The sequence below is a fragment of the Loxodonta africana genome, chromosome 4 (assembly GCF_030014295.1).
Source record: "Loxodonta africana isolate mLoxAfr1 chromosome 4, mLoxAfr1.hap2, whole genome shotgun sequence".
NCBI lineage: Eukaryota > Metazoa > Chordata > Mammalia > Proboscidea > Elephantidae > Loxodonta > Loxodonta africana.
Window position 1 is genome coordinate 168,996,252 of NC_087345.1, and position 19,022 is coordinate 169,015,273.

Consider the following 19,022-nt stretch of genomic DNA (forward strand, 5'->3'; position numbering starts at 1 on the left):
CTTTTGGTTAGCAGCTGTAGCGTTCAATCACTATGCCACCAGGGTATCCTCCCTACATGTTAGTAGTAGAAAATTCTGTTCTGCTCTTCCTATAATAAAGTAAAAAATATACTAATGTTCTTAGCAAGCCTCAAGATAATCAGGAGCCTAGGCACAGATTAATAGAAGCTAATGTATTTCTTTATTACTTCTGATTCTTTGAGAGAGGGTGATGTGGATTGAACTGTCTCCCCAAAATATGTGTTTGTTATGGATTGAATCATGTCCCCCCAAAATATCTGTCAACTTGGTTAGGCCATGATACCCAGTATTGCTATCTGATGTGATTATCCTATTCGTTGCAAATCCTGTCTCTATGATGTTAATGAGGTGGGATTAGCAGCAGTTATGTTAATGAGGCAGGACTCAATCTACAAGATTAGGTCGTGTTTTAAACCAATCTCTTTGGAGGTATAAAAGGAGAAGCGAGCAGAGAGACATGGGGACCTCACACCACCAAGAAACAAGAGCCAGGAGAACAGCAAGTCCTTTGGACTGGGGTCCCTGAACTGAGACTTCCCTTGACCAGGGAAGGTTGATGCCAAGGACCTTCCCCCAGAGCTGACAGAGAAAGTCTTCCCCTGGAGCTGATGCCCTGAATTTGGGCTTCTAGCCTACTAGACTATGAGCAGGAATCAACTTCATGGCAACAGGTTTTTTTTTGTAGACTATGAGAGAGTAACCTTCAGTTTGTTGAAGCTATTCACTTGAGATATTTCTGTTATAGCAGCACTAGGTAACTAGGACAATGTTGTAAATCCTAACTTCTATGCCTGTGGTTATAATCTGATCTGGAAACAGGGCTGTCTTTGTTATGCTAATGAGTCAGGATTAGTGTAAGGTGTATCTTTAGACAATCTCTTTCCAGAGATAAAACGGATTAATCAAGCCAGCAGAGTAGTGATGAGGGAAGATCGCCCAGGAGCAGAAGCTCAGAGAGAGAGACAAGGATCTTCCCCCAGAGCCAGCAGAGAGAGAATGCCTTCCCCTAGAGCTGGCACCCCGAATTTGGACTTCTAGCCTCCTAACTGTGAGAAAATAAATATCTGTTTGTTAAAGCCACCTGCTTATAGCAACACTGGATAACTAAGACAGAAGCGAACAGAATTAGAAAGTAGAAGAACGTAAGAAGTTTGTTTGCCTAGGGAAAAATAATCTTAAGCAAGAATAGTTAGAAGAGCTGAAATCTATCAGTTCCAAATGCTGTCCTACAGAAAATGTTACTCTTTTCAAGTTTAGGATAATCGCAATAGAAGCAAAACTATAATCTACATTAAAGCTGGAGTACTTCACTGAACAGTCAGTAACAATGGGACCAATTCTCCGGACCACTACAAGAAAAAAAAAAACACGCATATTTCTTCTGAAGATTCATTTGCGTATTTAATAAAATCATTGGTATAATGTCAATCCCAGCCTTACCTCCTTTCCATAAGAAAACTGAGGGAAATGAACAAAGTAAGGCTGTAACATGATTTTATCTATCATTCATTGGACTGGCAGCTCTATGAGGACAAGTTTGTCTTGTTTACCACTGTACTCCAGATCCTACACGAAAAGGGGATGCTCAACAAATATTGATCGAACGGATGAATTTGTGTTTTCATTTCAACAATTAATATAGACTGATTAATAAGTTTAGTAAAGGGAGTGGTAGAAATGTCACCTTCCATACAATGTGAGACCCAGGTTTGATATCCAGCCAATGCACCTCAGGCGCAGCCACCACCCATCTGCCAGTGGAGGCTGGCATGTTGCTGTGATGCTGAACAGGTTTCAGTGGAGCTTACAGACTAAGACAGACTAGGAAGAAAGGCCTGGCAATCAACTTCCAAAAATCAGGCAATGAAAATCCTATGGATCACAACAATCCAATCCCATTTTGCACGGGGTTGCCGTGAGTCAGGGCTGACTCGACGGCAGCTAACAACACACTAAGTTTAGTAGGTGGAAAAGCAAAAAATCTTAGGAGCATATGAAGCCGGGGACAATTAACTCCCTAAAAGATAGGGAAGGTATGAAGAGGAGCTAAGATGAACATAAATAAGATAGGAGAAGAGCAGAGAAGGGTGGAAGAAAAATACTTAAGGAGGAATGAGCATAAATGTAACCTTAGAGGCAAGAAAAAATACATGGCAGACACTGGTCAAATGTCTGGTATGGCTAGAATGTAGAGTACATATAAGGGTACAGTGGAAGTCTAGAACCTGATCTTGGAGCATGACTGCTTTTTTAAGGAGTTTGGACTTTAGCATGCATATCACAGCCTACAGAATGGACTGAAAAATAAAGATAGTGATTCTAATTAGGGGGCTATTTCAGTAGACTAGGTACGAAAATGAAGGCCTGATAAACCTCAAAAAATTATGTTAAGTGAAAAAAGCCAGGTGTAAAAGACCAAATACTGTATGATTCCATTTATAGGAAATGTCTAGAAAATACAAACCTATAGAGTTAGAATCAGTCTCCAAGGATGTACAGCCGGAATGCTCCTTACCAGTGAGGACGCCGAGAATTTATCTCGCTTACTTTGAATATGTCATCAAAAGGAACAAATCACTTGAGAAGGACATCATGCCTGGTAAAGAAAAGGGTCAGCGAAAAAGAAGGAGACCCTCGATGAGATGGTTTGACACAGTGGCTACAACAATAGGCTCAAACACACCAAAAATTCTGAGGATGGTAGACAGGGCAATGTTTTGTTCTGTTATACATAAGGTCCCTAGGAGTCGAGTCAACGCCACAGCAACACAGAGATAGAGAGCAGATTAGTGGTTACCTGGGGTTGGGTGTGGCAAGGGAGGAGATGCTGCAGAGGGGCAGGGGAGAGATTTTGAGGGTGACAGGAATGTTTTAAATTGGCTTGTGTTGATGGTTACACAACTCTTTAATGAAGAAAGGAAGGTCTGTACTTGGGAATGGAAAGGAGAGGGTAAAAGGAATGAATAAAAGAGATATCACAGAGACAGAATTGGCAGGAGTAGTTGAGATTGGACATAAGGATGAAATAAAAGTTAAAATAACTAAGTTTCTAGCCTGAATGACAGGGATGGTGGTGGAGGAGAGAGAGAACACAGTAGGTTCAGAATTTAGGCGGTTAGGTAGAGAGGATCGTTTAAGTTTGTTGTTGTTAGGTGCCATTGAGTTGGTTCCGACCCATAGTGACCCTATGTAAAACAGAACAAAACGTTGCCCCACCCCGCACCATCCTCACAATCGTTGTTGTTTGAACCCATTGTTGCAGTCAGTGTCAATCCATCTAATTGAAAAAGGGTCTCTCTCTTTTTCCCTGACCCTCTACCTTACCAAGCATGATATCTTTCTCCAGGAACTGGTCTCTCCTGATGACACGTCCAAAGTGTGTGAGACGAAGTCTCACCATTCCTTGCTTCTAAGGAATATTCTGGCTGTAATTCTTCCAAGATAGATTTGTTTGTTCTTCTGGCAGTCCACGGTATATTCAATATTCTTTGCCAACGCCATAATTCAAAGGCATCAATTCTTCTTCCGTCTTCCTTATTCATTGTCCAGATTTTGCATGCACATGAGGTAATTGAAAATATCATGACTTGCATAAGGCACACCTTAGTCCTCAAAGTGATAGCTTTGCTTTTTAACACTTTAAAGAGGTCTTTTCTAGCAGATTTGCCCAATGCAATACACCATTTAGTTTCCTGACTGCTGTTTCCATGGGTACTGATTGTGGATCCAAGTAAAATGAAATCCTTGACAACTTCAAATATTTTTTCCGTTGCTCATTGGTCCAGGTGTGAGGATTTGTGTTTTCTTTATGTTGAGGTATAATCCATACTGAAGGCTGTGGTCTTTGATCTTCATTAGTAAGTGCTTCAAGTCCTCTTCACTTTCAGCAAGCAAGGTTGTGTCATCTAATGTTGTTAATAAGTCTGCCACCAATCCTGATGCCACGTAGTCCAGTTTCTCAGATTATTTGCTCAGCATACAGACCGAATAAGTATGGTGAAAGGATACAATCTTGATGCACACGTTTCCTGATTTTAAACCATAGTATCCCCTTGTTCTGTTTGAATGACTGCCTCTTGGTCTATGTACAGGTCCTGCATGAGCACAATTAAGTATTCTGGAATTCCCTTCCTTTGCAATATTATCCATAACTTGTTATGATCCAGTCAAATGTCTTTTGTTGCATAGTCAACAAAACACAGGTAAATATCCTTCTGGTATCCTCTGCCTTCTGCCAAGATCCATCTGACATCAGCAACGATATCCCTCAGTCCTCGACCTCTTCTGAATCCAGCTTGAATTTCTGACAGTTCCCTGTCGACATACTACTGTAACCGTTTGCGAATTTTCAGCAAAATTTTACTTATGTGTGATATTAATGATACTGTTCGATAATTTCTGCACACTGTTGGATCACTTTTCTTTGGAATGGGCACAAATATGGATCTCTTCCAGTCAGTTAGCCAGGTAATTGTCTTCCAAATTTCTTGGCATAGACGAGTGAGCACCTCCTGCGTTGCATCCATTTGTTGAAACATCTCAACTGGTATTCCGTCAATTCCTGGAGCCTGGTTTTTCACCAATGCTTTCAGTGCAGCTTGGACTTCTTCTTTTAATACCATCAGTTCTTGATCATATGCTACCTCCTGAAATGGTTGAACCTCAACCACTTCTTTTTGGTATAGTGACTGTGTATTCCTTCCATTTTTTTTCAATGTTTCCTGTGTCATTCAATATTTGGAGCATAGAATCCTTCAAAATTGCAACTCGAGGCTTGAATTTTTCCTTCAGTTCTTTCAGCTTGAGAAATGCCAAAGGTGTTCTTCCCTTTGGGTTTTCTAACTCCAAGTCTTTAACATTTCAGTGTAATACATTACTGTGTCTTCTCGAGCTGCCCTTTGAAATTTTCTGTTCAGCTCTTTTACTTCATCATTCTTCCATTTGCTTTAGCTACTGTGCATTCAAGAGCAAGTTTCAGAGTCTCTTCTGACATCCATTTTGGTCTTTTCTTTCTTTCCTGTCTTTTTAATGACCTTTTGCTTTCTTACGTATGATGTCTTTGATGTCATCCCACGAGTCATCTGGTCTGTGGTCATTAGTACTCAATGCATCAGATCTATTCAAGATGGTCTCCAAATTCAGGTGGGATATGCTCAAGGTTATATTTTGGATCTTATGGACTTGTTTTAATTTTCTTCAGCTTCAACTTAAACTTGTATATAAGCAGTTGATGGTTTGTTCTGAAGTTGGCCCCAGCCTTGTTCTGACTGATGATATTGAGATTTTCCATCATCTCTCTCCGCAGATGTGATTGATTTGATTCTTTTGTTTTCCATCCAGTGAGGTTCATGTGTATAGCTGCAGTTCATGTTGTTGAAAAGCAGTATTTGCAATGAATAAGTAGTTGGTCTTCCAAAATTTTATCATGTGATCTCCAGCGTCGTTTCTATCACCAAGGCCATATTTTCCAACCGCAGATCAAGTTCAAGTTTAAGCAAGAACAATTTGAAGGTGTTTGCTAGACATGTACATGGCAATGTCCAACAGGAGGTTGAAACTGCATCTAGCATTCAGACTGCTAGCTTTTCCTTTCCTTTATCACCTTCACTCAGTGAAATGCTGAAATATGAGCAATCTGAAGCCATCGGAGTGGATGAGAACCAAGAGTAGGCAGTATTGCTTAAATACATTAAAAGATCGTAAATGTTTTTAGAATGATGTATACTACTGTAGGATAAAGGACATATTTCTGCTTAGTCTTTAAATAAAAGTACATTCCAGATTTCATAATAATGGAAGGTTTGATGAGAAAAAAATGTAGTGACTATTTCAAACTTAATCCTGGTAAAGGCCAAATCATAAAAAAGTTTAAGAAGATACATAAAATGAGTAGGTAATAATAGCATCTAAAAGTTTCATAACAGATTTAACACAAAATACTGCAGCTTTCTCCTGGTTAGAGCCAAATAAGCTGCTATCCTATTATTCTTCACCAGGATGCCAAACTTAAAAGTGAGTACTTACAAACTTATTCCTCTTCTATGGTATGAGAAGTTCAGCAATTATGTATATCAAAGCAAACAAACAACTGGAAACAAAACCCCCAACTTCTTTATAAACTTTTTTGGGTTTAAAAAACAACAACAAAAAAACCGTTTCCATCGAGTTGATTCCGACTTACAGCGACCCTATAGAAGTCTGTCTGGGTTAGACTATGTATCAGAGTTTTGACGTCAAAGTCCTTGGAATAAGGTGTATCTTGTACTTTTGTCTTTGGCCTCAGCTTCCTCATTCGCTAACTTCGCTATTCTCACTAGCAGTTCTGGTGACTCCTAAGCACCCGAGGCATGGAGAACAGTGCGGGGCAGAGGGGAGACACCGACTTGCCCCGGCTTTTATGTCACTCCAACACTCCAAGTGGAGGGAGCACGCAGGACTCAGAAGGTTTCAGGAAGCCCAACCACCCCGACTAGTGGCTCCAGCAGAGGGCCAAAGGGCCAGTCTCTTTCCCTTTACTCCTTACTGATTTCCTACCTTTACTGCGTACAACTTGCCGCCTTTCTGCCCCAGGTACACTTTCCCGAAGGCGCCACGGCTAATGGGCTTCACAATGGTGAATTCCTCAATAGAGGGCGGTCTTGGCACCAGGACCCGATTCAGGCATTCCTCTGTCGCGGAGCCTCCTCCGCTCTCCTCACTCCCTGCGGTGGGTTCCATCCCAGGTAGGGTCGGCTGGGACCCCGCAGCAGCAGCCACCACTCCTTTCCAAGCCGCAGCTCCCGCCAAACAGGTTCAAAGTGAGACTCCGCCCCCGTCACGCAAGCCTGTCGTGACGTCACCGCGTCGCCACGCTCGTTGCGTCAGCCAAACGTAATCCCGCTCCCTTCCCACTACTCTTTGTAGACGCGGAAGGAATCGAAGGGCGTGTGGGCGGGGCTGATATAAATGTCTTAAGGGGCCTTTTTTTTTTTTGGCCCTTCTAGGGCGGTGACACGGGCCCCTTCTTTCATTTGTAATAAGGGGGAGGGACAAATAGTTGTTGACATACTTGATAAGGGACATTGGCTACTTAATCTGAGTCGCGGGCGTTGGAAGAGATTTTCTCAGGTCTCCAAATGAGGCAGGTGGGACCCTGCGCTCATTCCGGTCAAGATCGGCTTTTTTCCCCCCTCGCGACCTTCCACACTCGAGAGTAATATAAACTGGTTTTGACTGTTCTGTAAAGTGGTTAGACAGGAACGAGGTTTGGAAGCTAGTGAAGTCGTGGGAATGTGGATGAGTAGGAAGCGGGGGCTGATACTGTAATCCGACGTTTAACTTGCCTGACTGAAATGATTAGGACCAGCAGAAAGAATTTATTTTCAATCTATTATGGGGAAGATAAAGAGGACTAAATTGTAGCAAGACCTTACACCTCAAGGCCCAGTCGGAAATAGGGCTTCGTATTGGAAGATACGTTAAGGACACTGTAGAAGATCTGTGAGAGGTTTATCAGGGTGAATGCTGTTCTCCCCTAAAAACAAACCTTCCACAGCCAAGAGCATGGGAGGGACGCAGCACAGGTATAATAAATGTGAACAACAACTACTGTGGTGGCCCGAGGTTTCCCGAGAAAGCCAATGGACAGCAGACACGTCAGAGGCTCCAGAAGGCGGAGCTCTGACGCACACCCCCAAGGTGGTGGCGCTCACCTGTCCCGGAAGTACTTTGCGCTAGGCCCTGTCTTCCGGGACAGATTTGACTGTCGTTGCAGCAGCTGTAGGAAGGGGTGGCCATTTTCCGTTCCGGGAAGAGGAAGGAAAAGAAGGAAGGAGAAAAGAGGGAGAAGAAAAGGGCTCAGCGCCTCCCCGCCGGGCCGTGGACAGAAGGGCCTTTTCGGCAGGCGGGTGAGGTCGCTGAGGGCCCTGAGGAGATGTTTTCCCTGTCGAGCACGGTGCAGCCCCAGGTGAGTACGTCATCCGGTCCATTTTTCTCCGTCCCCGCACACGGCTGTGTGCCAGTTGTGTTTTCGTCAAGAGGTTTCTCAGAAGGGACAGTAGGAGGGAAGCGGTTCACTCAGTGCGAGTCCCTGGGCTGAAAAGTGGGTCAGGGGACAACGCTGGGAGCCGGGCCTGAGACTTATTAATAAGAGTCCGAAGATGAGGCTCTTGGGGGAAGAGGCGAGATGTGAGTGTGATAGAGACCTTGGGTGATCGAGTTGATTGCGTGGAATTTCTGCATGAGAATCTGTCAGGCATTGTTCACTCTGGGCATTCTAGGGATGGGGGTGGGGAAGATGTCTTTGTCATAAATGTAAAGGAAACAGATAATGTTTCCTTTCCATCATTCCGCCTCTCTCTAACAGAGGCCTTAGTATTTACACCCCCAATTCTCTACTCTTTCTTTCCCTTTAAATGGAATTTAATTCTAACATGTTATAATAATTCGAGGAAACCCTGGTGGCGTAGTGGTTAAGTGCTACGGCTGCTAACCAAAAGGTCGGCAGTTGGAAACCACCAGGGGCTCCTTGGAAACTCTGTGGGGCAGTTCTACTCTGTCCTATAGGGTCGCTGGGAGTCGGAATCGACTCGACAGCAACGGGTTTGGTTTTTTAGTTTATAATAATTTCCTAATAATTTGAATAGCCTACTACAAATGCTTTTATCTTTTTGATTAGAAATGACTGACATTTTCAAGCCGTTGGCTGCTTGCAGTTAAAATTTTGGATTCAGCCTCCTTCCCGTCCTTTTGTAAAAAAAAGATAGGGCAGAGAAAAATTAATTCAAAGGTTTTGATTATTATCCTCTTTTTGAGGTGATCAATTGTGACAATGTTTTGTTCTTGGTTTATTTAAAAGATTACAGTATATAATTGATTCATTTTTGAGGGTCCTCAGTTTTGCAAGTAAATGGTTTTTCAAGAGCATTCTAATTAAAAAAAATTTTTTTTAATTGACACTCTTGGTTTCTTTGTTTAACTATATGGTTGTGTTCCTTCATGTAGCGCTCCCCCCCATCCCGCTCTTTTTTGTTTGCTAGTAATGGCTGAGTAATAGAAAATGAAGTGATTAATCATTTATTGTGCATCAGTTATGTGCCAGGCGAATAAAGCAAATGTAGGATCTTGTCTTAATGGAGATATGAAGAAAAAGATGAGTAGAAGTTAACCAGATGAAGAGCGAGAGGAAGTTAATAGGCATACATGCAGAAGGGAAAGAATATTTGTGGAGGCTCTGAGATAGAAAAGAGTTTAGCAGATTGGAGGAACAAAAATAAGACCAGAGTGACTAGAGCATGGTGATTAAACGGAGCAGGGACAGATGAGGTTGGAGAAAAAGCTTTGAGGCAGATTATAGGAGTCCGTTGCGGGCTATGTTAAGGAAGTTTGGGTTTCATCTCAAATTTTTGAAGCCATTGAAGGCTTTTAAACAGGAGTTTTACACTTTTAATAGGTCGCTCTGGCAGCTTGCTGTGTGGAGAATGTTGGTGGGGTGGGGAGAGCAAGAGTGGAAATCTTATCAGTTATTGATTTGATGGCAACTTAACAACAGCAACACAGTGGTCAAGAGTTACAGCTGCTAACTGAAATATCAGCAGTTCAAACCCACCAGCCTCTCCTTGGAAACCTTATCGGGCAGTTCTGCTCTGCTGTGAGCTGGAATCGACTCAATGGCAATGGGTTTTTTTTTTTTGGTTTAACAACAACAACAGCAATTGTAGTACAATATTTTTTCACAAATAGTGCGCCGATGTAAATAATGTGCACACACGTAACTCGCAAAAATGTCGAAATTATGTAAAAAGTTCTGGCATAGCACATCCATGCATATACCGCACATGTCTCCTAACATTTCCAGAAGTGAATTTTGGGCTCGTTCACTCACATTCAATAGTCCAGAAGTGTTACTTTTGGTCATATTTGTATGATAAAAATATAAGCCATGGTCAAAAAGTCATGGATCGAGTTTGGTAGTCTTCTGGTACTTGGAATATAAACAATTGGAACTGTGCTTTTGTTTCTATTAATGTGAGTTGATAATTATATCCGTGTTGCTTTTGAGTCATCAGTTGGAACCTTGAATTTACTGAAGGCTGTTAATAAGTCACGTTATATCGAAGGGAAGCATAAACAAAGCAAAGCCTGCGCTGGCTTAAATGGCGTGGAGTAGCTATCAGTAGGAATCTCAATTCAGTCTGCATTGACCTAATTATCACAGTTGTCTTCTGAGTCTGGTGGTTAATTGGGGGAGTAGACAAAGCAAAACTGATAAACAGGATCACTATTGACTCAACAGTTGAATTAAAAATCCTTATCAGATCGTCTTAGTGATCTGACAGTGAAACCATTAAGCTGTGTTTTTTTTTAAAAAAAAAAACCTGTTGTTGATTTTGACTCATAGTGACCCCATAGGACAGAGTAAAACTGCACCATAGGGTTTCTAAGGAGTGGCTGGTGGATTTGAACTGCCAACCTTTTGGTTAGTAGCTGGACTCTTTTTTATTGCTTTAAGCGAAAGTTTACAGTTCACATCAGTTTCTTATACAAAAACTTATACACACATTATTATGTGACCCTAGTTGCTCTTCCTACAATGTGACAGCATACTCCTTCTCTCCACCCTGTTTTTCCTGTGTCCATTTAACCAGCTTCTGTCTCCTTCTGCCTTCTCATCTTGCCTCCAGACAGGAGCTGCCTGTTTAGTCTCATGTATCTGTTTGAGCCAAGAAGCGCACTCTTCACCAGTATCATTTTGTCTTATAGTCCAGTCTTGCCTTTGTCTGAAGAGTTGGCTTTGGGAATGATTTTAGTTCTGGGCTAACAGAGAGGCTGGGGGCCATATCTTTTGGGGTCCTTCCAGTCTCAGTCAGACCATCAAGTCTGGTCTCTTTACTAGAATTTAAGTTCTGCACCCCACTTTTCTCCCACTCCATCAGGGACTCTCTGTTGTGTTCCCTGTCAGGGCAGTCACTGGTGGTAGCCGGGCACCATCTAGTTCTTCTGTTCTCAGGCTGATGGGGTCTCTGGTTTATGTGGCCCTTTCTGTCTCTTGGGTTTATATTTTCCTTATGTCTTTGGGTGTTCTTCATTCTCTGTTGCTCCAAGTGGGTTGGGATCAATTGATGCACTTAGATGGCTGCCTGCTAGCTTTTAAGACCCCTGATGCTGTTCACCAAAGTGGGAGAGCAGCCGAACTCTTATTAACCACTGTGCTAGGTCTGCTCATTTCATGGTCTAATTCTGTCTTGTTAGTGCCAACGTCTTTAAGATCACTATCTCAAGTCACCTTAGTCATATGCCTGCAAGCATGTGAAAAGACCCTTCTTGTACGCCTCACATTTGAATTTCATGATCTTTTTACTAGAACCAGCCAGTTACCGATTATATTGCACTTAATTTTTTAGTTTATAAATCTAAATCTTAGAACCTGTTAGGGCCACGGCAGGAATTAAACACAGGTCCTACACCACTGACTTCAAACTGAAAGTTGTTGTGAGGGTGGAAGAAACAAGCAACAGAGAGTTCGAAGTTGAGGAGTCATCCATTCATGAATGGAAAGAGGAGAAAAAGGAGTTGGAGAAAATGAATCTGGGAAAATGCATGCGTCATGAGCCCACGATGAAATGGCCTGAGTTGGAGAATGACTTGAAATAGCGGATTATTTCTCAAAGGGAACAAAATCAAGCTGTCTCTACTGTCGCAGTTCAGATCAAAGCGAAACTTCTGGCAAATGAAAGGGGAACCTGAGATTTCAAGGCAGGTTTCACCTGGATTTCGAAATTCATGAAAAGGAATGACCTTTCCATGAGAATGAGAACCACCGATGATACTGAATAAACTAAAATGACCTATTTTAAGATGAAAACAGAATTTCTTCTGGTGACTTTTATTTGTTGATTTCAAAGACATTGATTATAAAAAATTATGTTTCAGTTTAAGATTTATAAAACAGTAGAATATAAACAACATCTTGTTCTTATAGTTTTAAACCCAGGATCATTTCTTATTAATTTCTAGCTCTTCATGCAGCCATACTATTTGGTTTCAACATGGCATCCCATTTCTATCATGAGGCAGTTCAGTTCACCACTGATTGCACTTGATTTAGGAAAATACCTACCTTAAATAACATTTCCATGAGATCGGTTTTGTCTCAGTAACATTAAATCTGTTGGAATGAAAAAAATGGAAATCGAAGTCAGCAACATGTAGACAAATACTAGTATAGCACACTTATGAAAACAACGCATGGGGGGTTGCACGGTTTGCAAAAAACATATAACCGTACATTATTTGCATAAAAATACAGTAACCCAGGAGAGGGATGATGTCCTGACTAAAGTGGTGGCAGTTGTTATGTGAAAAAGCGATGAGATTTGTTTTAAAGAAAGAATAGAATTCCATGAAGGGTTAGATATGAGGGATGAAGAGGAGAGGTGTTTCTGGTTTGATCAGGTAGATGCATGCAGGTGCTATTTACCAAGATAACAGTATCTAGAGGAGTCGCGGCAATTTTTTGAAAACGTCTAACTCAGTCTGTTGAATACAGTATTAAGCTTCTTGGAACTAAACTACTAAGTTCACATCAAGAAGGCCTGATTTTAGAACTTACGGTCACCTGAACGGAGAATTAGTAGTATGTTAATGAGATGAAGAGACTTTGTATACCAAAGGTAGTGTAACTGGGTTTAAATATAGAACCCTTACACATTTTGTAGGAGCCCTGGTGGCACAATGGTTAAAATGCTCAGCTGCTAATGAAAAGGTTGGCAGTTCGAACTTAACAGTGCTCAGCGGGAGAAAGATGTGACAGTCTGCTTCCATAAAGATTACAGCCTTGGGATAGTTCTGCCCTGTCCTGTAGCATCACTATAAGCCAGAACCAACTCCATGGCAGTGGGTTTTTTGGTTTGTACACATTTTACACTATGAAGGATGGTGTATTAGTTTCTTAGGGCTGCTGTAACAAAGTACCATAACTGGGGGTTCAAAAAAATTAATTTATTGTCTCACAGTTTTGGGGGCTAGAAATCTGAAATCAAGATGTTGGCAGGGATCTGCTCACTGAAGACTCTAGGGAAAGCTTTTAATCCTTGCCTGTTTTAGGTTATGGTCGTCCTGGGCATTCCTTGGCTTGTACATGCATCGCCCCAATCTCGGCCCCTGTCTCGTCACATGGCATTCTTCCATGTGTGTCTCTCTGGCTCTGTGTCTTCTCTCTTTTTATAAGGACACCAGTCATAGGGGGGAATAGGACCCACCCTATTCCAGTATGTCCTTATATATTTCCAAATAAGGTCCCATTCATAGTGGGGGAGAGGGTTAGAACATCAACATATTTTTGGGGGGATACAGATCAACCTGTAACGTATGGGAGGCACATTTGGAGTTCCTGATTGCTTTATTTGGTTGAATACTCTAAATTGTTAAATTTGGGAAGAAACAGATGATGAACTTTTTCACTGGGAAGAGATCAAATCGTCTTTTAGCAATTTGAATCCTTTTTTGAATGAGAGCTGTAATTAATTAAAATAAATGAAACTTTTTCAAAAAATAGAAAATACATATTTTAAAATAATTTTTGATTCCTGTAGTTTCAGAAGAGCTTCTTATTTCATTCTAATTCTAAAAATAATACATGTTCTTTCCTAAAAATGCTGAAAATAAAGAAAAATATAAACAAACTAAAGGTCACTCAGGGATAATCCTTTTTCTCTATACAAACAGTGCATATGTGTATGCATATTTAAGTATATATATTCTTTAACTGCCTGCTTTTCATTTTACAACGTACTCTGAGTTTATTTCTGTATCGGTAACTGTGGGATGAGAAATCTAACCATGTGGAATCTAGAGTTAGATGCTCTGGGTAAGAATCCTTCTATACTTGGTGATGTGACCCTTTGGCATGCCGCTGAACTAAACCCTCACCATTTTCATCTGTTAAATAGGGAGTATAATAATAACTTATATGGTTGTTATGAGGATTAAATGTGGTGATATAAGTAAAGTACATAATACCAAACTGGCGTATGGTAAGAACCCATTTAATTTATTCATTTATTTGGAACATATTTATTTAGAACCCACCATATGCCAGGCGGAGCCCTGGTGGCACAGTGGTTAAGAGCTTAGCTGCTAACCAAGAGGTTGGCAGTTCAAGTCCACCGACAGCTCCTTGGAAATCCTGTGGGACAGTTCTACTCTGTCCTGTAGGGTCACTGTGAGTCAGAATCGACTCGTCGGCAATGGATTTTTTTTTTTTTTTCTAATTACTAGGCTGACATACGGTATTGAATAAAATAGAGAAAAAAATCCCTTGCTTTATGGAGATTCAAAAAACAGATAACAAGCACATACTGATAAGTAAATATATAAAATGTGAGATAGTGAAATGTGTCAAGAAAAAAAAATAGAGCAGAGAATGGAATAAGAAATGTTTTTTAGGAAAGGATTGTTGAAAGTCATTAGAAGATGACTTTTGAGTAACAAACTGAAGGAAGAGCAAGCTATGTTGCTAACTGGACTAGAGGGGATAATAGCAAATGCTGTAATAGGCCTTGCAGTGAGAGTCTGACAGTGTGTTCTGGGAACAGCAAGGAAGCCCAGTGGAACTGGAGGAGAGAGGATGAAGGGAAGCATACCCATTGCCATCGAGTTGATTCTGACTCATAGTGACCCTACAGGACAGAGTAGAACTGTCCCACAGGGTTTCCAAGGAGCGACTGGTGGATCGCTGACCTTTTGGTTAGCAGACGAATGCTTAACCACTATACCACCAGGAAAATCTTACATGGCTTTATGTGTCACAGTTGTTAGGACTTTGATTTGTACTCTAGGTGAAAAGGAAAGCCGTTGGAGGGTTTGGATCAGAGAAGTGACAGGGCTTGACTTCGGCGTTAACACAGTCACTTTTATTCAATGCTGAGAATACTGCAGCCGGACAAGAGCAGATGTTAGGAGACTATTGCCAAAATGCAGGCTAGATACATGGATGGTGACTTAGAACAGGATGGTGGCAGTGGAGAAACTGGGAAGTAGTAAAATTCTGGATATTTTCTTACTATTTTTTTTTTATATAAATATTTAGAGTATTTCGTTTTTGTGGTGGTATCATAATTTATTTAGCCACTTTCCTAATTTCCACCTTTTCACTATTATAAAAATGCTTTGATGGAAATCATTGTACATATGTAAGCATTTGTCAGATTGTTTTCTTAGAATAAATTTCTAGAAGTTAGATTGCTGGGACAATAAAATATGTAATTTTAATACTTTTCATTTGTATAGCCTTAATATTATCCAGAGAGTACCAGTTTTTTTTTGTACCAGCAGTAAATCAGAGAGCTTATTAGTTTTGATATATAGCATATATTTAACTTTTAAATCCCAAATCCTGACTAGAAAAATAAGATTGTTTCTCTTTTTGTTTTAAGAACACACTATTTAGTTTCAACCTTTATCTTTTTCTAGGTTACAGTTCCTCTGAGTCATCTCATCAATGCCTTCCATTCTCCAAAAACCATATCTATTTCTGTTAGTGCATCAGCTGCTCAAAACCAGCATCGAGATGTAGCGACTGAGCATGAGCCTCCCAGCAGTGAGGTAAGAGTTTTTACCCTGGTTGCATGAGAAGGCTTATTTAGTTTTTAATCGTGTTTCATTATAATATCTTTCTATAGGCATTTGTAACAAGGTAATTTCTACTTTTTGCTTAATGTCCTTAGCAACTAAAGATATGTAATCCCCACTTCATTGTGCATATAGAACAATTACTTTGTTTTATTTTTTAATCATTTAATTTTTTAAAAAACTGTATGACATAGTTGGTATTCACCTCCTAGATTACTACTTGTGTGATACCAGCAAGGTATTTTTTTGTGTTCCTCCAACAGTAGCAGTGAACTCAGAAGATAGAATAGTAAGTATTATCTACTGCCTCAGAGGAACTTTCAATGTAGTTAAGCGATTACGATACAGGTACCTGATTGTGAACTGTACTTTGAGTATTCATAGAATTATAAAATCAGTGTTAATTAGGATTTAGGGAATTCCAAAGCTAGGAACCTTTGTGTTTAAAAGGTTTATAAAAAGGTAGTTGGTTGTATCTCAGAATACATTTTTCATAGAAAATAATCTGTAGTTAAGTTTTTCAAAAGGCTGTTTAACTCATAAATAGCTATGTTCTTAATCTTCATATCAGGAGGCTAGGGCAAAGGACAATACAGGAGGAGTTGAAAAGGAGTTCACTTTTTTTCGGGGGGGTGTTAATCTTAGGCTCAAATTTTAGTTGGATGAAAGATTTGTCTTTGTCTTCTTTACACCTTCCTTTTATACTGTTTGCCCTGTCCCTATTGCCTCTTTCTGTAGGCAATCTATTCTTTCTTCTTTCCTGACACACTTCTTCCAAATTATAATCCAAGTGAGCCTTCTTACTGCAGACACTACATGTACCAAAATTGCTACCTGTGGGAAAATTATGCTCATTTTAGAAATTCTGGTAAATATTAATGTAGATGGAAGAAATAAAAATGCCTGCGATCCCATTCAATGCCGTTAACATTTTGGTATTTGTATTTCAGGTCTTTTTTTCTTTTATGCTCTCTGTACATACTGATTTAGATCACACTTTTTTCAATAAATAGTCTATTACGAACAACTTGTTATGCCATACATTTTCTATGTTTTTAGTAACTTTTAGTAATTTCAGAGTATTCCATTTACTCTCTCCTCTAGAGTAGCCAGGAAAGCTGTTTATGTGACTGCGTCTTGCCAAAGAAACTCTACTGCAGGACTACCCACTGCAGAGTGGTGCCTGGGGAAGCTGGTGGCTGCTTCTGGCCACTTCGCTGCAGGAGCCAGGCTTTAGAGAAACTGCACTAAAGGCAGGAGCCAGATGCTGGAGAAACCCTAGACACTGTAGGCAAGAGCCTTCTGAGTGAGCACAACCAAAACCCCTTCTCCTACAGTGTCTCTCCAGTGCTCTCTACAGACAAAGTTTAGTGTTGTTCTAGCTGACAAAGGGAAAATATTTACAGGGTTTAGATACATTTTCAGGGAGCTGACAAAAATGGTGAAGAGGAACTGAGAGGCAATATAGTGATAACTGATAGCCATCCAGAACCCTTCTCCCTCTCAGTCCCTATACACTGTTTCTTCAGATATCTGTGGCCTGTGATTTGTTACTTCTGTCCTTCTTGACCAAGGCTTAGTTCAGGCTCTTACCGTCCATCACTTGTCCATCAGCCTTCTCTCTCACTCATTCGATCTTCTCTATCCTCTAGTATCTTCCTATGATACATTCAGGTATCTTTTGCTGAGTACCACCATATCATATGTTAGGATATGTGGATGAGTAAAACACAGTCTATGCCTTTGGTCCTTACTATCACCCTGTGAAATAGGCAGGGCATATTTCATAGACATTTTATTAATAAGGAAATGAATTCTAAGAATATGAGTGACTTGTCGCATAGCTAATAAGTAACAGACCCTCAGATTTAACTCCATACTTACATAATTCATGGATCTTTCTTTATATCATTTATAAGAAGTTGATACTTTTCTTGTTCTGTTTATTTCTGCTGTATGTACTTGAAGCTTTAGCCATTTGGGGCTTGAGTAACATGTAATTGGTCTTTAGTATCTCCCTGTCAACTCATGTGGATAAGAAAATAGCTCCCATGTTTGTAGTTACTTTAGAACTGTTTAAATGTAACTACATTTCCTTGCCTGGTTTTCACACATTTTTTACTTTGTTCAATTTCTATCCTTGTTAGAAGTTAGATATGGGTAATTTTAGAACCTCTTCATTCAAGGAAGAACTTAACAGAGAGGCTGGAGGAGTGAGATGTCCTGCAGTAACAGAGCGTACCCTTTCTTTATCAAGTGGGCTTTCGTTTGTATATCAGGAGCAAGGGGAAGCTTTAAACATCTGTGGACTAGTGAGGATTATCACTTGATTGGAGTTTTCCCAACTCAGGAGCCTTGCCTTTGACCTCATATCATTTCCACAGTGTTAGGAAAAGCCCCCTCACATACCCTTTAACTCAGCAAGTACTCTCATACTGTACCATTATAAATGTTTTCACTGACAATTGGTAGACTAGCTGTAGATCAGAGTTCCTTACATAAAAAGAAGGAAAAAAAATGAGGCATTTCTCTTGATTTTATGAATGATAATGCTTAACCACTGACCTTTCTGTTAGCAGCTGAGTGCTTAACCACTGCAGTCACCAGGGCTCCTTAATGCTTACTTAGATTCAGTGGTTTTTGTTTGCATGGAAAAAAGTGACTTTTTTCTCCTCGTGCATCATCTCTTTATTTTAAGGATGTCATTGGCAATACATTTTTTACTTTTGTCATGTGACTGACTTCAGTAAAACTGGAACCATAAAAATATTTGCATGAATTAATTTTTTTTAAAAAAGAAAGGAAATCAGTGCATTTGTTAGATTTTTTAAACTTGTATTATTTCATTTGATAATGACTTCTCTTTAAATATGATAATAATACTAATGATTACATGTTGACTTCATATATTACAGCCTGTACTTAACTTACGGGACCTTGGATTATCTGAATTAAAAATTGGACAGCTTGATCAACTTGTGGACAATCTACTTCCTGGATTTTTTAAAGGCAAAAAAATTCCTTCCCATTGGCATACATCTCACGTCTCTGCACAGTCCTTCTTTGAAAATAAGTATGGTACGTTAATGCATTTTTTGGGTTCCAATTAAAACAAACTATTTTAGTGCTAAAAAAAAAAATTTTTTTTTTTTTTTTATAGTAATAGTTGTAGTACATTTATTAGCATTTGCTATGGGCCAGATTCTTTACTGAAGTGGGTTTTTTTGTTTTATTCTTGTTATTTTTTGTTTTGAGATAATCTAGATTTACAGAAAAGTTGTAAAGATAATACAGAGAGTTCTCAGTATACCCTTTGCCTAATGTTGCCTGATGTTCACCTTATATTGCCATGGTTCATTTGTCAAAACTAAGAAGTTAGCGTTGGTACAATA

At 40.0% G+C, this 19,022-nt stretch overlaps 2 protein-coding genes across 4 annotated transcripts in view; one reads left to right on the plus strand and one right to left on the minus strand.

Moving 5' to 3' along the window:
• The window catches only part of MASTL (microtubule associated serine/threonine kinase like), a 33,932-nt gene extending 26,154 nt beyond the window's left edge, over window positions 1-7,778 (minus strand). For both annotated transcript variants that reach the window (XM_010590657.3, XM_003410533.4), the window contains exon 1: window positions 6,556-7,778. In XM_010590657.3, the coding sequence (XP_010588959.1) occupies window positions 6,556-6,738 (183 nt within the window). In that variant the 5' untranslated portion in view covers window positions 6,739-7,778. The remainder of the gene's footprint in view (window positions 1-6,555) is intronic.
• The window catches only part of YME1L1 (YME1 like 1 ATPase), a 49,693-nt gene continuing 37,764 nt past the window's right edge, over window positions 7,094-19,022 (plus strand). The window contains exons 1-3 of one of the 2 annotated variants that reach the window (XM_064284941.1): window positions 7,094-7,966; window positions 15,472-15,603; window positions 18,546-18,708. In XM_064284941.1, coding sequence (XP_064141011.1) covers window positions 7,934-7,966; window positions 15,472-15,603; window positions 18,546-18,708 — 328 coding nt within the window. In that variant the 5' untranslated portion in view covers window positions 7,094-7,933. The remainder of the gene's footprint in view (window positions 7,967-15,471; window positions 15,604-18,545; window positions 18,709-19,022) is intronic. The other variant, XM_064284940.1, reaches the window with a different exon arrangement.